The sequence below is a fragment of the Rhea pennata genome, unplaced genomic scaffold (assembly GCF_028389875.1).
Source record: "Rhea pennata isolate bPtePen1 unplaced genomic scaffold, bPtePen1.pri scaffold_46, whole genome shotgun sequence".
Classification (NCBI taxonomy): Eukaryota; Metazoa; Chordata; class Aves; order Rheiformes; family Rheidae; genus Rhea; species Rhea pennata.
The window spans coordinates 36,508-56,725 of record NW_026907685.1 but is presented as its reverse complement, the minus strand read 5'-3'; the positions used below and the strand labels follow the sequence as shown (position 1 = coordinate 56,725).

The window sequence follows — 20,218 nt, the reverse complement described above, 5'->3', positions numbered from 1 at the left end:
CGGGGCTCGGGGGAGGTGGGCGGGGTCAGCCGCAGGCCCCTCCCCTCTCCCCTGCCCCCCCCTCCCCCGGGTGCCCGTGCGCCGATGACGACTACGAGAACGTGGGGGGGCCGCCGCCCCCCCCCCCGGAGCCCCCCGGGCGCCCCCCCGGCTGCCGCCGGCCCCCGCCAGGACCCCCGGCCCCCCGCGAGGTGCCCCACACGCATGCACACGCGTGGACACGGCTGCACACGCCTGCACACGCGTGGACACGCGTGGACACGGCTGTACAGGGCTGCACACGCATGTGCACGGGTGCACACGCCTGCACACGCCTGCACACGGCTGAACACGCCTGCACACGCCTGCACACGCGTGGACACGGCTGTACAGGGCTGCACACGCATGTACACGGATGCACACACCTGCACAGGGCTGCACGTGCGTGTACATGGCTGCACAACCCTGCACACAGCTGCACACGGCTGCACACGTGTGCACACACCTGCACACACGTGCATGTGCCTGCACACACGTGCACACGCCTGCACGTGCATCGACAGGGCTGCACACCCCTGCACACACGTGCACAGGGCTGCACATGCCTGCACACGGCTTCATACACCTGCACACACGTGCACAGGGTTACACACGCCTGCACATGCCTGCAGAGGGCTGCACACGCCTGCACACACCCGCACAGGGCTGCACACGCCTGCACACGGCTTCATACACCTGCACACACGTGCACAGGGTTACACACGCCTGCACATGCCTGCAGAGGGCTGCACACGCCTGCACACAACCGCACAGGGCTGCACACGCCTGCACACGGCTTCATACACCTGCACACACGTGCACAGGGTTACACACGCCTGCACATGCCTGCAGAGGGCTACACACGCCTGCACACAACCGCACAGGGCTGCACACGCCTGCACACGGCTTCATACACCTGCACACACGTGCACAGGGTTACACACGCCTGCACATGCCTGCACAGGGCTACACACGCCTGCACACACCCGCACAGGGCTGCACACGCCTGCACATGGCTTCATACACCTGCACACACGTGCACAGGGTTACACACGCCTGCACACGCCTGCACAGGGCTACACACGCCTGCACACACCCGCACAGGGCTGCACACGCCTGCACACGGCTTCATACACCTGCACACACGTGCACAGGGTTACACACGCCTGCACATGCCTGCACAGGGCTGCACACGCCTGCACACAACCGCACAGGGCTGCACACGCCTGCACACGGCTTCATACACCTGCACACACGTGCACAGGGTTACACACGCCTGCACACGCCTGCACAGGGCTACACACGCCTGCACACACCCGCACAGGGCTGCACACGCCTGCACACGGCTTCATACACCTGCACACACGTGCACAGGGTTACACACGCCTGCACATGCCTGCACAGGGCTGCACACGCCTGCACACACCCGCACAGGGCTGCACACGCCTGCACACGGCTTCATACACCTGCACACACGTGCACAGGGTTACACACGCCTGCACATGCCTGCACAGGGCTACACACGCCTGCACACACCCGCACAGGGCTGCACACGCCTGCACACGGCTTCATACACCTGCACACACGTGCACAGGGTTACACACGCCTGCACAGGGCTACACACGCCTGCACACACCCGCACAGGGCTGCACACGCCTGCACACGGCTTCATACACCTGCACACACGTGCACAGGGTTACACACGCCTGCACATGCCTGCACAGGGCTGCACACGCCTGCACACACCCGCACAGGGCTGCACACGCCTGCACACGGCTTCATACACCTGCACACACGTGCACAGGGTTACACACGCCTGCACATGCCTGCACAGGGCTACACACGCCTGCACACACCCGCACAGGGCTGCACACGCCTGCACACGGCTTCATACACCTGCACACACGTGCACAGGGTTACACATGCCTGCACACGCCTGCACGCACGTGCACACAGCTGCACACCCAGGCGCACGCGTGCACAGGGCTGCACGTGCATGCGCGCGCCCGAACACCTGCACACGCTTTCGCAGGGCTGCACACGCCTCCGCACACACGCACAGCCCTGCGCGCGCCCGCATGTGCGTGCACACGCCCGCGCACGCCCGCGCACCCACGCGCACAGCCGCGCACGCCCGCGCACACCCGCGCATGCCCGCGCACGCCCGTGCACGCCCGCACACACACACGCACGCCCGTGCACGCCCGCACACACACTTGCACGCCCGCGCACACACACGCACACCCGCACATGCCCGCACACCCACGCGCACGCCTGCACACCCACGCGCACACCCGCGCACGCCCGCGCACGCCCGCACCGGCGGGTCCCACGCGACGTCCCGGGCACAGTGGGCGGCTGGCGCGGGGGGGGGGGCGGGGTTGAGGGGAGGGGGCGGGGCTAAGGGGAAGGGGCGGGATTATGGATAAGGGGCGGGGTTAAGAGGAGGGGGCGGGGTTAGGGGAAGGGGCGGGGCTAAGGGAGGCACGGCTAAGAGGTGGGGCCCGGGGAAGGGGCGGGGCTGGGTTGGGGAAGGGCGGGGCTAAGGGAGGGGGCGGGGCTGGGTTGGGGAAGGGCGGGGTTAAGGGAGGGGCGGGGCTGGGTTGGGGGAAGGGCGGGGCTAAGGGAGGGGCGGGGCCGGGGGCGGGGCTCAGGCGCGGCCCCGCCCCCCCGCCCAGGCGCGCCCCCCCGCGACTACGCGAACGCGGCGCCGCCCCCGGCCCCCCCCAAGGAGCCGCCGCCGCCCCCGGCGCCCCCCCGGGGCCCCCCCAAAGGTACCGCCCGCCCCATGGCGGGGGGGGGCGAACGGCCCCGGGGGGGAGGATCTGCCCCGTGGGGGGGGGAGGATCTGCCCCATGGGGGGGTAATTGCCCCGTGTGGGGGGGGGAATCTGCCCCATGGGGGGGGTTAGTCCCATGGGGGGGGGTTATTGTCCTATGGGGGGGGAATCTGCCCCATGGGGGGGGTTAGTCCTATGGGGGGGGTAATTGCCCCATGGGGGGGGGAATCTGCCCCATGGGGGGGGGTTAGTCCCATGGGAGGCGTGATTGTCCTATGGGGGGGGATCTGCCCCATGGGGGAGTGTGGTCCCATGGGGGGGGGGGGTGATTGTCCTATGGGGGGGATCTGCCCCATGGGGGGGTGTGGTCCCATGGGGGGGTGAATCTGCCCCATGGGGAGGTATTAGTCCCATGGGGGGGTAATTGCCCTATGGGGGGGGCAAATCTGCCCCATGGGGGGGGAGAATGGCCCCATAGGGGTTATTTGCCTCATAGGGATGTATTAGCCCCATGGCGGGGGGGGGGGGGGGATGAATTGCCCCATGGGGGGATTAGTCCCATGGGGGGGTAATTGCCCCATGGGGGGGAAATGGCCCCATGGGGGGGGGATTTGCCCCTCCGCCCCCAGGGAGCAGCATAGTCACCCCGGGCGGGGGGGGGGGGGGCTCTGCCCCACAGGGCGCTCCCTGCCCCACTGCCCGTGGGGGGCCGCTGGGCCGCCCCCCCGCCCGTGGGGCCGGCGCCTGCTGCCCTTCGGCCTCGGCCTCCTCCTCTGCCTCGGCCTCGGCCTCGGCGGCCGTGAGTGTGCACGGGGGGGGGGAAACTCGGGGGGGGTCTCGTGGCGGGGGGCTCGTGGGGGGGGCACGTGGGGGGAGGAGCTCTTGTGTGACCCTCGTGCGAGACCCTCGTGCGAGACCCCTTGTGCAAGACTCTCGTGCAAGACCCTCGTGGGGGGCCCCTCGTGCAAGACCCCCTCATGCGAGACCCTCATGAAAGACCCTCGTGCAAGACCCCCCCATGTGAGACCCCTTGTGCAAGACCCTCGTGCGGGGCCCCTCGTGTGAGACCCCCATGAGACCCTTGTGTGAGGCCCCTTGTCCAAGACCTTCGGGCAAGACCCCTCGTGCGAGACCCTCATGTGAGACCCCCACGAGACCCTCGTGCGAGGCCCCTTGTGCGAGGCCCCCATGAGACCCCTCGTGCGAGGCCCCCCCATGTGAGACCCTCGTGCGAGACCCTCGTGCAAGGCCCTCGTGCGAGACCCCTCGTGCGAGGCCCCCATGAGACCTCTCGTGCGAGGCCCCCCGTGTGAGACCCTCGTGCAAGACCCTCGTGCGAGACACTCGTGCGAGACCCTCGTGCAAGACCCTCATGCAAGACCCTCGTGCGAGACCCCTCGTGCGAGACCCTCGTGCGAGGCCCCCCGTGTGAGACCCTCGTGCAAGACCCTCGTGCGAGACACTCGTGCGAGACCCTCGTGCAAGACCCTCATGCAAGACCCTCGTGCGAGACCCCTCGTGCAAGACCCTCGTGCGAGACCCTCGTGCCCGCAGTGTCCTGGCTCCGGCAGCGCCTCCAGGCCGACGTCGGGCCCGTGCGAGAGGCGCTGGGTGAGTCTGCTGGGGGTGGGGGGGGGGTTGAGCCCCACTTCCGGGGTGCTGAGCCCCATTTCCGGGGTGCTGAGCCCCACTTCCGGGGTGCTGAGCCCCCTCCCCCTCCAAAGGGACCTTGGATGAGGCCATGACCGCGGCCCGGACGCAGCAGCAGCGGCTGCAGCAGGATTTGGCCTCGCTCCACGACTCCCTGGGTGAGGCCCGGACGCCTGGGCCCCCGCCCCGGACGCCTGGGCCCCCGCCCCGGATGCCTGGGCCCCTGCCCCGGATGCCTGGGTCCCCGCTCCGGATGCCTGGGTTCCCCAGTGGGAGGGGAAAGGGGGAGGGGGGATGGGGCTGGATCGGTGCCCGGACGCCTGGGCCCCTCCGGCATGGCCCAGTTGTGCCCGGACGCCTGGGCCCTCATGACATGTCCTAACCCTGCCCGGACTCCTGGGCCCCCACGACGTGTCCTAACCCTGCCTGGACGCCTGGGCCCTCATGACATGACCTAACCCTACCCGGACGCCTGGGCCCCTGTGACATGACCTAACCCTGCTCGGACGCCTGGGCCCCCACAACGTGTCCTAACCCTGCTCGGACGCCTGGGCCCTCGTGACATGTCCTAACCCTACCCGGACGCCTGGGCCCCCGTGACACATCCTAGCCCTGCCCGGACACCTGGGCCCTCATGACGTGTCCTTACCCTACCCGGATGCCTGGGCCCCCACGACATGTCCTAGCCCTGCTCGGACGCCTGGGCCCCCCGTGACATGACCTAGCCCTGCCCGGACGCCTGGGCCCCCACAAGGTGTCCTAACCCTACCCGGACACCTGGGCCCCCATGACACATCCTAACCCTACCCGGACGCCTGGGCCCCCGTGACATGACCTAACCCTACCTGGACGCCTGGGTCCCTGTGACACGTCCTAGCCCTACCCGGACACCTGGGCCCCCACGACCTGTCCTAACCCTGCCCGGACTCCTGGGCCCGCATGATGTGTCCTAACCCTACCCGGATGCCTGGGCCCACCCCTCCCACCCCCCACCCTGCGCCGTCCCGCGGCCGAGCCTCGCCCGGACGCCTGGGCCCTTTGCGGCGCAGCGGAGCTCTCGCGCCCGTGTCCCCGCGGCTGGGTGCCCTTCGGCGGCAGCTGCTACTTCTTCTCGGCGACGGGGCGGCGGCGGCGCGAGGCCGAAGGCTTCTGCGGCGCCCGCGGCTCCCACCTCCTCATCATCAACTCGGCCGCCGAGCAGGTACTTGGAAGGCGGGGGGGGGGGGGGGGGGGGGAGGGAGGGGAGGAGGGGCCCAGGCGTCCGGCTTGGCCCTTCCCCCCCCCCACCCAAAGGAGTTCGTGGTGCGGCTACTGGCTGGGGCTCAGCGATGCCGAGGAGGAGGGGAGCTGGCGCTGGCAGGATGGGACCCCCCTGGGGCTCAGGTAACCCCCCCCCCACCCCCACCCCCACCCCGGAGCGCCCCCCACCCACCAGGATCCGCCCCCCCCCCCCCGTGTCGCTCCCAGACTCCTCCGAGCTCCTGGATTTGCCCCGAAGCTTTTGGGATCCCTCCAAAGCCCCTGAAAACCCCCCCACCCCCCCCACCCGACACCCCCCCCCCAGGAGCTCCAACCCCCCTGGGACCCCCAGGACCCCCCTCCCAGGAGCTCCCAACCCCCCCAGGACCCCCCCAACTCCCCCACCCAAGACCCCCCCCCAGGAGCTCCAACCCCCCTGGGACCCCCAGGACCCCCCCCAGGAGATCCCAACCCCCTGGGATCCCCCCACCCAAGAGCCCCCCACCTCCAGGAGATCCCAACCCCCTGGGACCCCCGCACCCCCACCCAAGACCCCCCCCAGGAGCTCCCAACCCCCCCCCGGGACCCCCAGGACCCCCCCCAACTCCCCCACCCAAGACCCCCCCCCCAGGAGCTCCCAACCCCCCCCGGGACCCCCAGGACCTCCCCAGGAGCTCCCAACCCCCTGGGACCCCCCCCCCCAAGAGCTCCCAACCCTTCTGCCCCCTCCAAATCCCTTTGGGACCCCCCCGGGTACCCCCAATCCCCTGGGGGACCCCTCCCGCCCACCGCCATGTGACCTCCTGGCCCGGGTGCCCTTGGTGACCCCCACCCCCCACCCCGGGGGACACCTGACCCCCTTCCTTGACCCCTGACCTCTGTGACCCCAGGCCCCCCCCCACCCTGTGACCTCCCGGCCCCCCCGGTGCCCTTGGTGACCCTCACCCGGGGCGACCCCTGCAACCTCCTCGACCCCTGATCCCTGTGACCTCCAACCCCCCCCAACACACACGCACCTTGCCCTCGGCGACCCCCCCCCGAGGGGACCCCAACCCTGCTGACCCCTGACCCATGACCCCCCCCCCCCCCGGCAGCTTCTGGAGCTCGGGGGAGCCCAGCGGGGGGCGGCAGGAGAACTGCGGCACCCTCCTGCCCGACGGCCGCTGGAACGACCTGGCCTGCGACCGCCCCGACTACTGGGTGCGCGAGCGCCCCGCCGGGCCCTAGGGACCCCCCACCCCCACCCGGGCACGTCCCCCCGCCCCCCAAACCCACGCCCTGGGGGCCTCTCCCAGGGCCCCCCGCCGTCAGCACGCGGCTGAGCCCCGCGCAGCCCCTGCCGAGCGTGGTGGGCATCCAAACCGACGTCCCCACCACCACAACCACCACCACGCGCAGCCCCTGCCGAGCTTGGTGGGCATCCAAACCGACGTCCCCACCACCACGCGCAGCCCCTGCCGAGCGTGGTGGGCATCCAAACCGACGTCCCCACCACCATAACCACCACCACGCGCAGCCCCTGCCGAGCGTGGTGGGCATCCAAACCGACGTCCCCACCACCACAACCACCACCACGCGCAGCCCCTGCCGAGCTTGGTGGGCATCCAAACCGACGTCCCCACCACCACAACCACCACCACGTGCAGCCCCCACTGAGCTTGGTGGGCGTCCAAACCGACGTCCCCACCACCACAACCACCACCACGCGCAGCCCCTGCCGAGCTTGGTGGGCATCCAAACCGACGTCCCCACCACCACAACCACCACCACGCGCAGCCCCCGCTGAGCTTGGTGGGCGTCCGAACCGACGTCCCCACCGCCGCCACCACCACGCGCAGCCCCTGCCGAGCTTGGTGGGCATCCAAACCGACGTCCCCACCACCACCGCCACCACACACAGCCCCTGCCGAGCTTGGTGGGCGTCCGAACTGACGTCCCCACCACCGCCACCACGCGCAGCCCCTGCCGAGCGTGGTGGGCATCCGAACCGACGCCCCCACCACTGCTGCCACCACGCGCAGCCCCCGCTGAGCTTAGTGAGTATCCAAACTGACATCCCCACCACCGCCACCACCACACACAGCCCCTGCTGAGCTTGGTGGGCGTCCGAACCGACGTCCCTACCATCGCCACCAAGCGCGCCCCCAGCTCTGTGCCGGCTCGTGCCGGTGGTCCCTGCCAATGTCCCCGCCAAGAGCCCCCCGCCTCCCCCCACCCCCGCAACGTCTCCCTCACCGACCCCGGCGGCGGCCCCACCGACGTCCTCGCCAGCGTCCCCGCCGACATCTCCCTCAGCATCCTCATCCCTCACCGGCATCTCCACTGACGTCCTCATCGCAGTCCCAGCACCCTCACCAGCATCCCCACCAATATCCCCACCGACATCCTCACCGACGTCCCAGCCAACGTGTCCACCATCACCAACGACCCACCGACATCCTCACCGATGTCCCAGCCAACGTGTCCACCATCACCAACGTCCTCACCGACGTCCCCGCCAACATCCCAGCCATCTCCACCATCACCGACGTCCCCACCGACGTCCTCACCAACCTCCCCACCCACGTCTCCATCAATGTCCCCTAGATGCCCACCGCCGCCCCCCGTCCCTGTGCCCACAGCTGCCTGCAGTCCCCTGCCACCAGCCCCACCACTGTCCCCACCTCTGCAGCCCGGACCACCCCCTGCTGCTGTTCCCATGTCCCTCACGGCCACCCCCAATAAAGGTGCTATGGGACCCCCCCACAGGACCTTGCTGATGGGGCCATGAGGGACGGGGGTGGCACTGGGACAGGGGGAGAGGGGACATCCCCAGGCCCTCAGCATGGCCTGGCTCCACGTCTTCAAGGGTTCCCCTGTGTCCCCACCGCGTCCCACTGTCCCTCCGTGTCCCCCCACCCCGTACCACCCCTCCAGCACAGCGCAAGCCCTGGTGTCCATGCGTCTCCCCAACCAATGTCCCACCTGCCCCCCCACGATGTCCCGTGTGTCCCATGTGTCCCCTGGTGTCCCACATGTCCTCTGGTGTCCCCCAAGTCCCCTGGTGTCCCCCATGTCCTACGTATCCCCCCGTGCCCCACCTCCGTCCACGGCCCATGTGCCCTCCATATCCCACGTGTCCTCTGGTGTCCCGCATGTCCTGTGTGCCCCCTCAATGTCCCACATGTCCCCCTGGTGCCCCTATCTGTCACCACAATGTCCCAGATGTTCCCCATGGGCCACGTGTCCCACATGCCCCCCCCCAATGTCCCAGATGTCCCCTGTGGCCCAATGTGTTCCCCCATGTCCCCCCAGTGTCTCAGATGTTCCCCATGGCCCATGTGTCCCACGTGTCCCCCCCCCCAAATGTCCCAGATGTTGCCCATGGCCCATGTGACCCACATGCCCCCTCCAATGTCCCAGATGTCCCCTGTGACCCATGTGTTCCCCCATGTCCCATGTGTCTTCGCAATGTCCCAGATGTTCCTCATGGCCACATGTCCCTTCTCCCAATGTCCCAGATGTTCCCTATGGCCTACGTGACCCACATGTCCCCCCAATGTCCCAGATGTCCCCCATGACCCACGTGTTCCCCCGTGTCCCATGTGTCCCCTCGATGTCCCAGATGTTCCTCATGGCCACATGTCCCCCTATGTCCCACGTGTTCCCCCAACATCCCAGATGTTCCCATGACCCATGTGGCCTGCATGTGCCCCCAATGTCCCCCATGACCCACATGTTCCCTGATGTCCCACATGTCCCCCCAATGTCCCAGATATCCCTCATGGCCCATGTGACCCACATGTCCCCCCAATGTCCCAGATGTCCCCCATGACCCATGTGTTCCCCCATGTCCCATGTGTCCCCTCAATGTCCCAGATGTTCCTCATGGCCACATGTCCCCCCAGCGTCCCAGCTGCCCCCCATGGCCCATGACCCCCCAACGTCCCAGCTGCCCCCCATGTCCCTCATGACCCCCCGACGTCCCAGCTGCCCCCCATGGCCCACGTGTCCCTGGGTGTCCCAGCTGCTCCCCATGGCCCCCGTGTCCCCCATGACCCCCCGACGTCCCAGCTGCCCCCCATGTCCCTCATGACCCCCCGACGTCCCAGCTGCCCCCCAAGGCCCCCGTGTCCCCCATGGCCCCCAGACGTCCCAGCTGCCCCCCATGGCCCCGTGTCCCCCCGACGTCCCAGCTGCCCCCCATGGCCCCTGTGTCCCCCACGGCCCCCCGACATCCCAGCTGCCCTCCATGGCCCCTGTGTCCCCCACAGCCCCCCGACGTCCCAGCTGCCCCCCACAGCCCCCGTGTCCCCCACGGCCCCCCGACGTCCCAGCTGCCCCCCATGGCCCCTGTGTCCCCCATGACCCCCCAACATCCCAGCTGCCCCCCATGGCCCCTGTGTCCCCCATGACCCCCCGACGTCCCAGCTGCCCCCCACGGCCCCGTGTCCCCCATGACCCCCCGACGTCCCAGCTGCCCCCCACGGCCCCGTGTCCCCCCAATGTCCCAGCTGCCCCCCATGGCCCCTGTGTCCCCCATGCCCCCCCGACGTCCCAGCTGCCCCCCACGGCCCCCGTGTCTCCCATGCCCCCCCGACGTCCCAGCTGCCCCCCATGGCCCCTGTGCCCCCCACAGCCCCCCGACGTCCCAGCTGCCCCCCACGGCCCCGTGTCCCCCCGACGTCCCAGCTGCCCCCCATGGCCCCTGTGTCCCCCATGACCCCCCGACGTCCCAGCTGCCCCCCACGGCCCCGTGTCCCCCCAATGTCCCAGCTGCCCCCCATGGCCCCTGTGCCCCCCACAGCCCCCCGACGTCCCAGCTGCCCCCCACGGCCCCGTGTCCCCCTGACGTCCCAGCTGCCCCCCATGGCCCCTGTGTCCCCCATGACCCCCCGACGTCCCAGCTGCCCCCCACGGCCCCGTGTCCCCCCAATGTCCCAGCTGCCCCCCACAGCCCCGTGTCCCCCATGCCCCCCCGACGTCCCAGCTGTCCCCCATGGCCCCCGTGTCCCCCATGACCCCCCGACGTCCCAGCTGCCCCCCACGGCCCCGTGTCCCCCCAATGTCCCAGCTGCCCCCCACAGCCCCGTGTCCCCCATGACCCCCCGACGTCCCAGCTGCCCCCCACGGCCCCCGTGTCCCCCATGGCCCCCTGACGTCCCAGCTGCCCCCCACGGCCCCCGTGTCCCCCATGACCCCCCGACGTCCCAGCTGCTCCCCACGGCCCCCGTGTCCCCCATGACCCCCCGACGTCCCAGCTGCCCCCCACGGCCCCCGTGTCCCCCATGACCCCCCGACGTCCCAGCTGCTCCCCACGGCCCCCGTGTCCCCCATGGCCCCCTGACGTCCCAGCTGCCCCCCACGGCCCCGTGTCCCCCATGACCCCCCGACGTCCCAGCTGCCCCCCACGGCCCCCGTGTCCCCCATGGCCCCCTGACGTCCCAGCTGCCCCCCATGGCCCCGTGTCTCCCATGACCCCCCGACGTCCCAGCTGCCCCCCACGGCCCCGTATCCCCCCGACATCCCAGCTGCCCCCCATGGCCCCTGTGTCCCCCATGACCCCCCGACGTCCCAGCTGCCCCCCACGGCCCCGTATCCCCCCGACGTCCCAGCTGCCCCCCACGGCCCCCGTGTCCCTCACATCCTCGCGTCCCTTCCCCAGAACACCCTCCCCAGCCGCACGTGGCCTCCTTCCCCTTTCGCTTCCCCCTCCCCACACGCCGGGGACATTGGGGACGGGGCGGGGGGGGGACACACACACACCCTGTCACCGCACACGCCGGGGCGGGCGGCGGGCACCGAGCAGCAGCCGGCGGCGGCAGCCATGGGCTGGGGCTGGGCAGGTAGCGGCACCCCAGGGTGGGGGGTACGGGGGGGATATGGGGAGACACGGAGGGATATGGGGGATATGGGGAGATACAGGGGGATATGGGGGGTACAGGGGGATATGGAGGGGCTATGGGGAGATACAGGGGGATATGGGGAGATACAGGGGGATATGGGGAGATATAGGGAGATACAGGGGGATATGGGGGGTACAGGGGGATATGGAGGGGATATGGAGGAGATATGGGGGATATGGGGAGATACAGGGGGATATGGGGAGATATGGGGAGATACAGGGGGATATGGGGGTACAGGGGGATATGGAGGGGATATGGAGGAGATATGGGGGATATGGAGGGATATGGGGGATATGGGGGGATAGGGGGGATATGGAGGGGGTATGGGGGATATGGGGAGATACGGGGGGATATGGGGGGATATGGAGGGGATATGGGGGGATATGGAGGGATACAGGGGGATATGGGGGGATACAGGGGGATATGGGGGGATATGGAGGGAATATGGGGGATATGGAGGGGATATGGGGGGATATGGGGAGATATGGAGAGGGTATGGGGGATATGGAGGGATATGGGGGATATGGGGAGATATGCGGGGATATGGAGGGGATATGGGGAGATACAGGGGGATATGGAGGGATATGGAGGGATACGGGGGGATACAGGGGGATATGGGGGGGTATGGGACGATACGGGGGGATACGGGGGATATGGGGGATATGGGGGGATATGGGGTGGTACGGAGGCGAGCAGGCGGCCGACCTCACCGTCGTCCCTCGTCCCTCTGCCCCGCGTGTCCCCCCCCCCACCCCGGGCAGGGTGGCAGCGGTGTCCCCGGGGTCTCCCCGCCTCCACGGGGCTCTTCGCCCTGCTGGCAGTGGCCTTCGTCGCCTGGGGGCTGCTGCTCGGCCTCCTCCTCGCCCGCTGTGAGTGGCACCGTGCAGGGACGTGGGGCTGGGGGACGTGGGGTACGGGATGGGGACGCACGGCAGGGACGTCGGACGGAGGACAGGGCCTCGGGGCCCGGGAGAGGCACAGGGGACGGGGACACGGCACGGGGACACGGACACGGAGGTGGGATGGAGCCACGGGACAGGACGCAGATACGGGACAGGGACACGGGAGCAGGACACAGGATATGGGACACCAGCATGGACAGGGGACACGGGACATGGGACATGGGATGTCAGCATGGACATAGGACAGGGACATGGGACATAGGACATGGGACATCAGCATGGACACAGAACACCAGCATGGACAGGAGATAGGGACATGGGACATAGGACATGGGACGTCAGCATGGACACAGAACACCAGCATGGACATGGGACAGGGACATGGGACATCAGCATGGACATGGGACATAGGACATGGGACGTCAGCATGGACATGGGAAACCAGCATGGACATGGGACATGGACAGGGACACGGGACATCAGCATGGACATAGGACATCAGCATGGACAGGGGACAGGGACATGGGACAGGGGACATCAGCATGGACATAGGGCACAGAACAGCAGCATGGACAGGGGACAGGGACACAGGACATCAGCATGGACACAGAACAGCAGCATGGACATGGGACAAGGACACGGGATGTCAGCATGGATACAGAACAGCAGCATGGACAGGGGACAGGGACATGGGACATCAGTATGGACATAGGACACCAGCATAGACAGGAGATAGGGACATGGACACAGGATGTCAGCATGGACACAGAACAGCAGCATGGACATGGGACAGGGACATGGGACATGGGACATGGGACATCAGCATGGACATAGGACACAGAACAGCAGCATGGACTTGGGACAGGGACATGGGACATCAGCATGGACACAGGGCATGGCATACAAGGGGACGTGGGGGGGACAAGGGTCAAGATGAGGCTGTGGGGGGGTCACACAGGTGATGGGATGACACGGGTGGCGGGTTGGGGGGGGTGATGGGTGGCAGGTGACGAGTGTCCCTGCGGCACAGACGCGGCGCTGACCCGGGAGATCCAGCACCTCCGCGAGAGCCAGGGGCTGCTGGAGGCCAACGGTAACGGGGGACACGGTGGGGGGGGACGGACATGGGGAGATGTGGGTGACACGGAGGGACACGGGAGAACATGGGACACAAGAGGACATGGAGGGACACAGAGGGACATGGAAGAACACGGGGGATGTGGGGGACGTGGGGGACACGGAGCAACGTGGACATGGAGGGACGTGGGGACGTGGGGGACGTGGGGCAACGTGGACATGGAGGGACGTGGGGATGTGGGGGACGTGGGGGACACGGGGCAACGTGGACATGGAGGGACATGGGGATGTGGGGGACCTGGAGGGGCGTGAGGGGACATGGAGAGATGTGGGGACACGGGGGACACGGGGGACACAGGGGACATGGAGGACATGGAGGACATGGAGGGGGATGGGGAGACATTCGGGACACATGGGGATATGAGGGGACACGGGAACGAAGGGACACAAGGGGACACGAGGCGATACGGAGGGACGTGGGGCCACGCGGGGGCCACGTGGGTGACACGCGGGGGACACGTGGGTGACAGCGGCTCCCCGCAGGCTCGGCGCTGGTGACGGAGCTGGAGACGCTGGCGGGGAACCAGACCCGGCTGCAGCGGCGCGGTGCGTCCCCGACGCGTCCCCACACCACCGTGACCACCCCCCCCCCGCCATGTCCCCGTGGGGGGCTCGCGTCATCTGGGTCCCCGCAGCACCCGGGGTCCCAGCACCCCACCCACGTCCCCACGTCACCCGCATCACCTGTGTCACCTGCCACCCCGTGTCACTGTGTCACCTTCATCGCCTGGTGATGGATCATCTCCCATGATCCCATGACCCCAGGTCCCGTGTTCTCATGTCCCCATGTCCCATGTCCCCATGTCCCCCATGATCCCATGACCCCAGGTCCCATGTTCTCATGTCCCATGTCACATGTCCCCATGTCCCCCATGATCCCATGACCCCAGGTCCCATGTTCTCGTGTCCCCATATCCCCCATGATCCCATGACCCCTGGTCCCATGTTATCATGTCCCCATGATCCCATGTCCCCCCGATCCCATGACCCCAGGTCCCAGGTTATCATGTCCCCATGTCTCATGTTCCCATGTCCCCCATGATCCCATGACCTCAAGTCCCATGTTCTCATGTCCCCATGTCCCCATGTCCCATGTCCCCATGTCCCCCATGTTCCCATGACCCCATGTCCCATGTTCTCATGTCCCCATGCCCCATGTCCCCATTTCCCATATCCCCCATGTTCCCATGACCCCATGTCCCATGTCCTGGCTCCTGTCCCATATCCCCCACTCTTCGTCCCCAGAGAGGCTGTGGAGTCTCCTTCTCCGGAGATCTTCAAGGCCCGCCTGGGTGGGCCTTGAACCTGCTCTAGGTGACCCTGCTGAGCAGGGAGGTTGGCCTAGGAGATCTCCAGAGGTCCCTTCCAACCTTACCGATTCCATGATTCTATGGTGCCATGACCCTGTGTCCTATGTCCTGTGTCCCAAATCCCCGTCCCATGTCCCATGTCCCCTGTCCCCGTCCCCAGGCACAGAGGTGGCGGCTCTCCTGGAGACCCTATCAGCCAACCAGAGCCTGGCCCGTATGGAAGGTGGGATGCAGGGACACGGCGGGGACATGGGGGGACGAGGAGACCCGGGGAGGGGAGAGGACACGGGGACCTGGAGGACTTGGAGGGACATAGGGACACAGAGGGACGTTGGGGGCATGGGAGGGTGGGAAAATGGAGGAAGTGGGGGGCAAACAGAGAGTGCCCATGTCCCATGGGTTGTCCCATGGGTGCCTCACGGGTGCCGTGTGTGCTGGGGTGCCCCGTGGGTGTCAGGGTCCACTGTGGGTTCTGGAGTGCTCATGGGTGCTGGAGTGCCTGTGAGAGCCCTGTGGGTGCCCATAAATGCCCCATGGGTGTCAGGATGTCCCATGGGTGTCGAGATGCCCCATGGGTTCTGTGGGTGATGGGGTGCCTGTGGGCGCTGAGATGCATCATGAGTGTTGGGGTGCCTATGGGTGCTGTGGATGGCCCATGGATGCCCCATGGGTGCTGGGGTGCCCACGGGTGCCCCACACAGCCATGACCCTGCAGTGTCCCGGACGATGGTGGCCGTGTGGCGCGACCGCGACCGCACGCGGGAGGAGCTGCACCAGCTGCTGAAGGCCCTCTGGGAGCAACAAGGTGAGCCCGGATGCCTGGACCCCTCCTCCCCCAGCACCCAGGCGCCTGGGTGCCTCCCCTTGGGGTGCCCAGATGTCCAGCCACCCCCCCCACCCCCACCCCTAGGCGGTTCCTAGGGTGCTGACCTAGGTGAGTGCCTGGGTCACTGAGTAGGTGCCTGGACGCCTGGTTCCCCAGGAGGTCACATGGACACCTAGGTCCATGGGTGGGTACCCAGACACCTTGGCCTCTGGGTGGGTTCCTGGATGCTTGGGTGGGTTCCTGGATCCCTTAGCGGGTTCTGGGACACCTGGGACCCTGGTGGGTGCCCAGAAGCCTCGGTCTCTTGGTGGGTCCTGGACACGTGGGTCCCTGGGTGGGAGCCCAGATGCCTCGGTCTCTTGGTGGGTCCTGGACATGTGGGTCCCTGGGTGGGTGCCCAGATGCCTCAGTCTCTTGGTGGGTCCTGGACACGTGGGTCCCTGGGTGGGAGCCCAGATGCCTCGGTCTCTTGGTGGGTCCTGGACAAGTGGGTCCCTGGGTGGGTGCCCAGATGCTTTGGTCTCTTGGTGGGTTCCCGGACACGTGGGTCCCTGGGTGGGTGCCCAGATGCTTCGGTCTCTTGGTGGGTCCTGGACATGTGGGTCCCTGGGTGGGAGCCCAGATGCTTCGATCTCTTGGTGGGTCCTGGACACGTGGGTCCCTGGGTGGGAGCCCAGATGCTTCGGTCTCTTGGTGGGTTCCCGGACACGTGGGTCCCTGGGTGGGTGCCCAGATGCTTCGGTCTCTTGGTGGGTCCTGGACAGGTGGGTCCCTGGGTGGGTGCCCAGATGCCTCGGTCTCTTGGTGGGTCCTGGACAGGTGGGTCCCTGGGTGGGTGCCCAGATGCCTCGGTCTCTTGGTGGGTTCCTGGACACGTGGGTCCCTGGGTGGGAGCCCAGATGCCTCGGTCTCTTGGTGGGTTCCTGGACACGTGGGTCCCTGGGTGGGAGCCCAGATGCCTCGGTCTCTTGGTGGGTCCTGGACACGTGGGTCCCTGGGTGGGTGCCCAGATGCCTCGGTCTCTTGGTGGGTCCTGGACACGTGGGTCCCTGGGTGGGTGCCCAGATGCCTCGGTCTCTTGGTGGGTTCCCGGACACGTGGGTCCCTGGGTGGGTGCCCAGATGCCTCAGTCTCTTGGTGGGTCCTGGACACGTGGGTCCCTGGGTGGGAGCCCAGATGCCTCGGTCTCTTGGTGGGTTCCTGGACACGTGGGTCCCTGGGTGGGTGCCCAGATGCCTCGGTCTCTTGGTGGGTCCTGGACAGGTGGGTCCCTGGGTGGGTGCCCAGATGCCTCGGTCTCTTGGTGGGTCCTGGACAGGTGGGTCCCTGGGTGGGAGCCCAGATGCCTCAGTCTCTTGGTGGGTCCTGGACACGTGGGTCCCTGGGTGGGTGCCCAGATGCCTCGGTCTCTTGGTGGGTTCCCGAACGCCTGGGTCCCTGGGCGGGCTCCCGGACGCCCGGGTGCCCGGGCGGGTGGTGAGGCGGGCGCAGGCCTGGGGTGCCGCGTGTGCCCCCCGGGCTGGCGGCTGCACGGGGGGAGCTGCTACACGCTGGGCAGCGGGACGGCGAGCTGGGCGCAGGCCCAGAGCACCTGCCGGGAGAGCGGCGCCGCCCTGGCCACCATTGGAGACTCCCAGGAGCAGGTGGGCTTCAGGGGGAGACCCGGAGATACTGGGGGGACCCAGGAGATACTGGGGGGACTGGTTACTGGGGTAACTAAGAGGGCTGAAGATTCTGGAGGAGACTGGGGGGGGACTGGGGGCATCAGGGGCACTGGTGGGACCAGGGACACGGGAGGACCAGGGACACTGGGAAGGACCAGGGACACCAGGAAGGACCAGGGACACCAGGGCACTGGGGATACTGGAGCGACTGGAGATATTTGGGGGGACTGGAGATACTGGAGACAATTGGAGGCTCTGGGGTGACTGGGAGGGCTGAGGATGCTGGGAGACTGGGGGGGGGGGAACTGGGGCATGCTGGGGGAAAGGGTGGGACCTTGAGGACCCTGGGCCGTGGGCATGGAGACACGAGGACCTCTTTGCTCTAGGGTGGAGACCCTAGGGACACCAGAGGAGGACACGGAGACAAGGAGATGGGGGGACATGGGGGACCGGGGGGACATGGGGGGGGGGGACACGGTGTGTGGGGGGGGCAGCATCCCCACAGCCAGTGTCCCCAGGCCTTCGTGACCAGCCTGGGCCCCCGCCAAGACGTCTGGATTGGCCTCCACGACCGCAGCACCGAGGGCACCTTCGAGTGGGCCGACGGCTCCCCGCTGAACTACCAGTGCGTGGGACGCGGCGGGGGGCGGGGGGGACATGGGGGGACACGAGGACATGGGAGAAATGGGGAGACATGGGGACGGGGGGGGACATGAGAAGATGGGGGACGTGAGGGCATGGAGGGACATGAGGACATGGGAGAAACGGGGGGGACACGGGGGGACATGGGGACACAGGGACGTGGTGGGACAGGGGAGGATGGAGGACGTGGGGGCATGGAGGCACATGGGGACGTGGGGGGACATGAGGGGACATGAGAGGATGGGGGATGTGGGGGCATAGAGGCACATGAGGACATGAGAGAAATGGGTGGACACGGGGGGACATGGGGACACAGGGACATGGTGGGACAGGAGAGGATGGGGGACATGGGGGCATGGAGGGACGTGGGGATGTGGGGGACATGGAGGGACATGGGAGGATGGGGGACGTGGGAGCATGGAGGGACATGGGAGACGTGGGGGGACACGGGGGACACGGGGGGACATGGAGGCATGGAGGGATGTGGGGATGAGGGGACACGGGGGAACACAGGGACACGGGGGGACGTGAAGGGACACGGGGACATGGGTGGATGGAGGGGGAGGGGACATGGAGGGACACGAGGGGACACCGGGAAACACGGAGGGAGGACGCGGCGGGTGGCGCCTACGGGTGCTCCGGTGGGGAGGGGACGTGGCGGCGCCGTGGTGGCATCGCCGGTGACACCCAGTCCCGGCGCAGGAACTGGGCTTGGGGCCAACCGGACGAGGCCGGGGCGGGCGAGGACTGCGTGGCGATGGGCCCCCACGGGAGCTGGGCCGACCGGGCATGCGCCTCCGCCCTGGGCGCCTGGCTCTGCGAGCGCCCCTGGGCCTGCTGACGGGGGGGGGGGGCCACCTCCCGCCGCCGGGGCCACCACCCACCGCGGCGGCGGATCCGCCAGCTCCGGCACCCACGGGACCTCCTGTACCCGTGGGACCCCCTGAACCCGTGGGACCTCCTGTACCCGTGGGACCCCCTGAACCCGTGGGACCTCCTGAACCCATTGGCTTCCAAGAAAGGCAGAAGATTCTAGCACCCATGGGACCTCCTGAACCCATGGGACCCCCTGAACACATGGGACCTGCTGCACCCATTGGCTTCCAAGAAAGGCAGAAGATTCTAGCACCCGTGGGACCTCCTGAACCTGTGGGACCTCCTGAACACATGAGACCCGCTGCACCCGTTGGCTTCCAAGAAAGGTAGAAGATTCTAGCACCCACGGGACCCCCTGAACCCATGGGACCCCCTGAACACATGAGACCCGCTGCACCCGTTGGCTTCCAAGAAAGGCAGAAGATTCTAGCACCCGTGGGACCTCCTGAACCCGTGGGACCTCCTGAACCCGTGGGACCTCCTGAACCCATTGGCTTCCAAGAAAGGCAGAAGATTCTAGCACCCACGGGACCCCCTGAACCCATGGGACCCCCTGAACACATGAGACCCGCTGCACCCGTGGGCTTCTAAGAAAGGCAGAAGATTCTAGCACCCGTGGGACCTCCTGAACCCGTGGGACCTCCTGAACCCGTGGGACCTGCTGCACCCGTTGGCTTCCAAGAAAGGCAGAAGATTCTAGCACCCGTGGGACCTCCTGAACCCGTGGGACCTCCTGAACCCGTGGGACCTGCTGCACCCGTTGGCTTCCAAGAAAGGCAGAAGATTCTAGCACCCATGGGACCTCCTGAACCCATGGGACCCCCTGAACACATGGGACCCGCTGCACCCATTGGCTTCCAAGAAAGGCAGAAGACTCCAGCACCCACGGGACCTCCTGGACCATTGGGACCTCTTGGACCCCATGGACTCCCTGCACCTGTGGGTCTCCAAGAAAGCCAGGGGACCCCAGCACCCATCCCCCAAGCCATGTCCGTTCCCCCCCCCCCCCCCGCCGCCATGCTCAGGGCCATTGGTCGTGTAATAAACTTCCTGCAGCCCCCAGAGAAGCTGGTGATGGGACGGGATGGGTGACACCAAGGCGGGTAACACCACAATGGGATGGGACAGGTGACTACAACAGGGTGGGTGTCACCAGGGTGGGACAGGTGACACCACAGCAGGTGACACCAGGATGGGACGGGTGGCACGAGAACAGGACAGGGCAAATGACAGTGGGGTGGGACAGGCGATAGTCCTGCAGTGGGACAGGATGGGTGACACCAGGAAGGG

The 20,218-nt window shown here is 67.8% G+C and overlaps 1 protein-coding gene across 1 annotated transcript; it reads left to right on the top strand.

The window, feature by feature from the left end:
• Positions 1-4,078: 4,078 nt before the first annotated feature.
• Positions 4,079-19,977, top strand: LOC134154819 (uncharacterized). Its single transcript, XM_062601469.1, has 15 exons — positions 4,079-4,262; positions 4,352-4,408; positions 4,522-4,605; positions 5,497-5,659; positions 5,741-5,830; positions 6,781-6,890; positions 7,474-7,722; positions 12,333-12,440; positions 13,504-13,566; positions 14,094-14,156; positions 15,081-15,143; positions 15,636-15,725; positions 17,238-17,389; positions 17,929-18,035; positions 18,755-19,977. Exons 1-15 carry the CDS (start codon positions 4,079-4,081, stop codon positions 18,891-18,893), a joined length of 1,722 nt encoding a protein of 573 aa, XP_062457453.1. The 3' UTR covers positions 18,894-19,977.
• Positions 19,978-20,218: the final 241 nt, after the last annotated feature.

What these genes read in the sequence shown, in the direction of transcription:
- LOC134154819 (XM_062601469.1), top strand. Translation starts at nt 4,079, where the DNA reads ATGAGACCTCTCGTGCGAGGCCCCCCGTGTGAGACCCTCGTGCAAGAC. An exon ending in GGGGCTGCTGGAGGCCAACG is followed by an intron (nt 13,567 to 14,093) that starts GTAACGGGGGAC and finishes GGCTCCCCGCAG; the next exon opens with GCTCGGCGCTGGTGACGGAG. An exon ending in TTGGAGACTCCCAGGAGCAG is followed by an intron (nt 17,390 to 17,928) that starts GTGGGCTTCAGG and finishes CAGTGTCCCCAG; the next exon opens with GCCTTCGTGACCAGCCTGGG.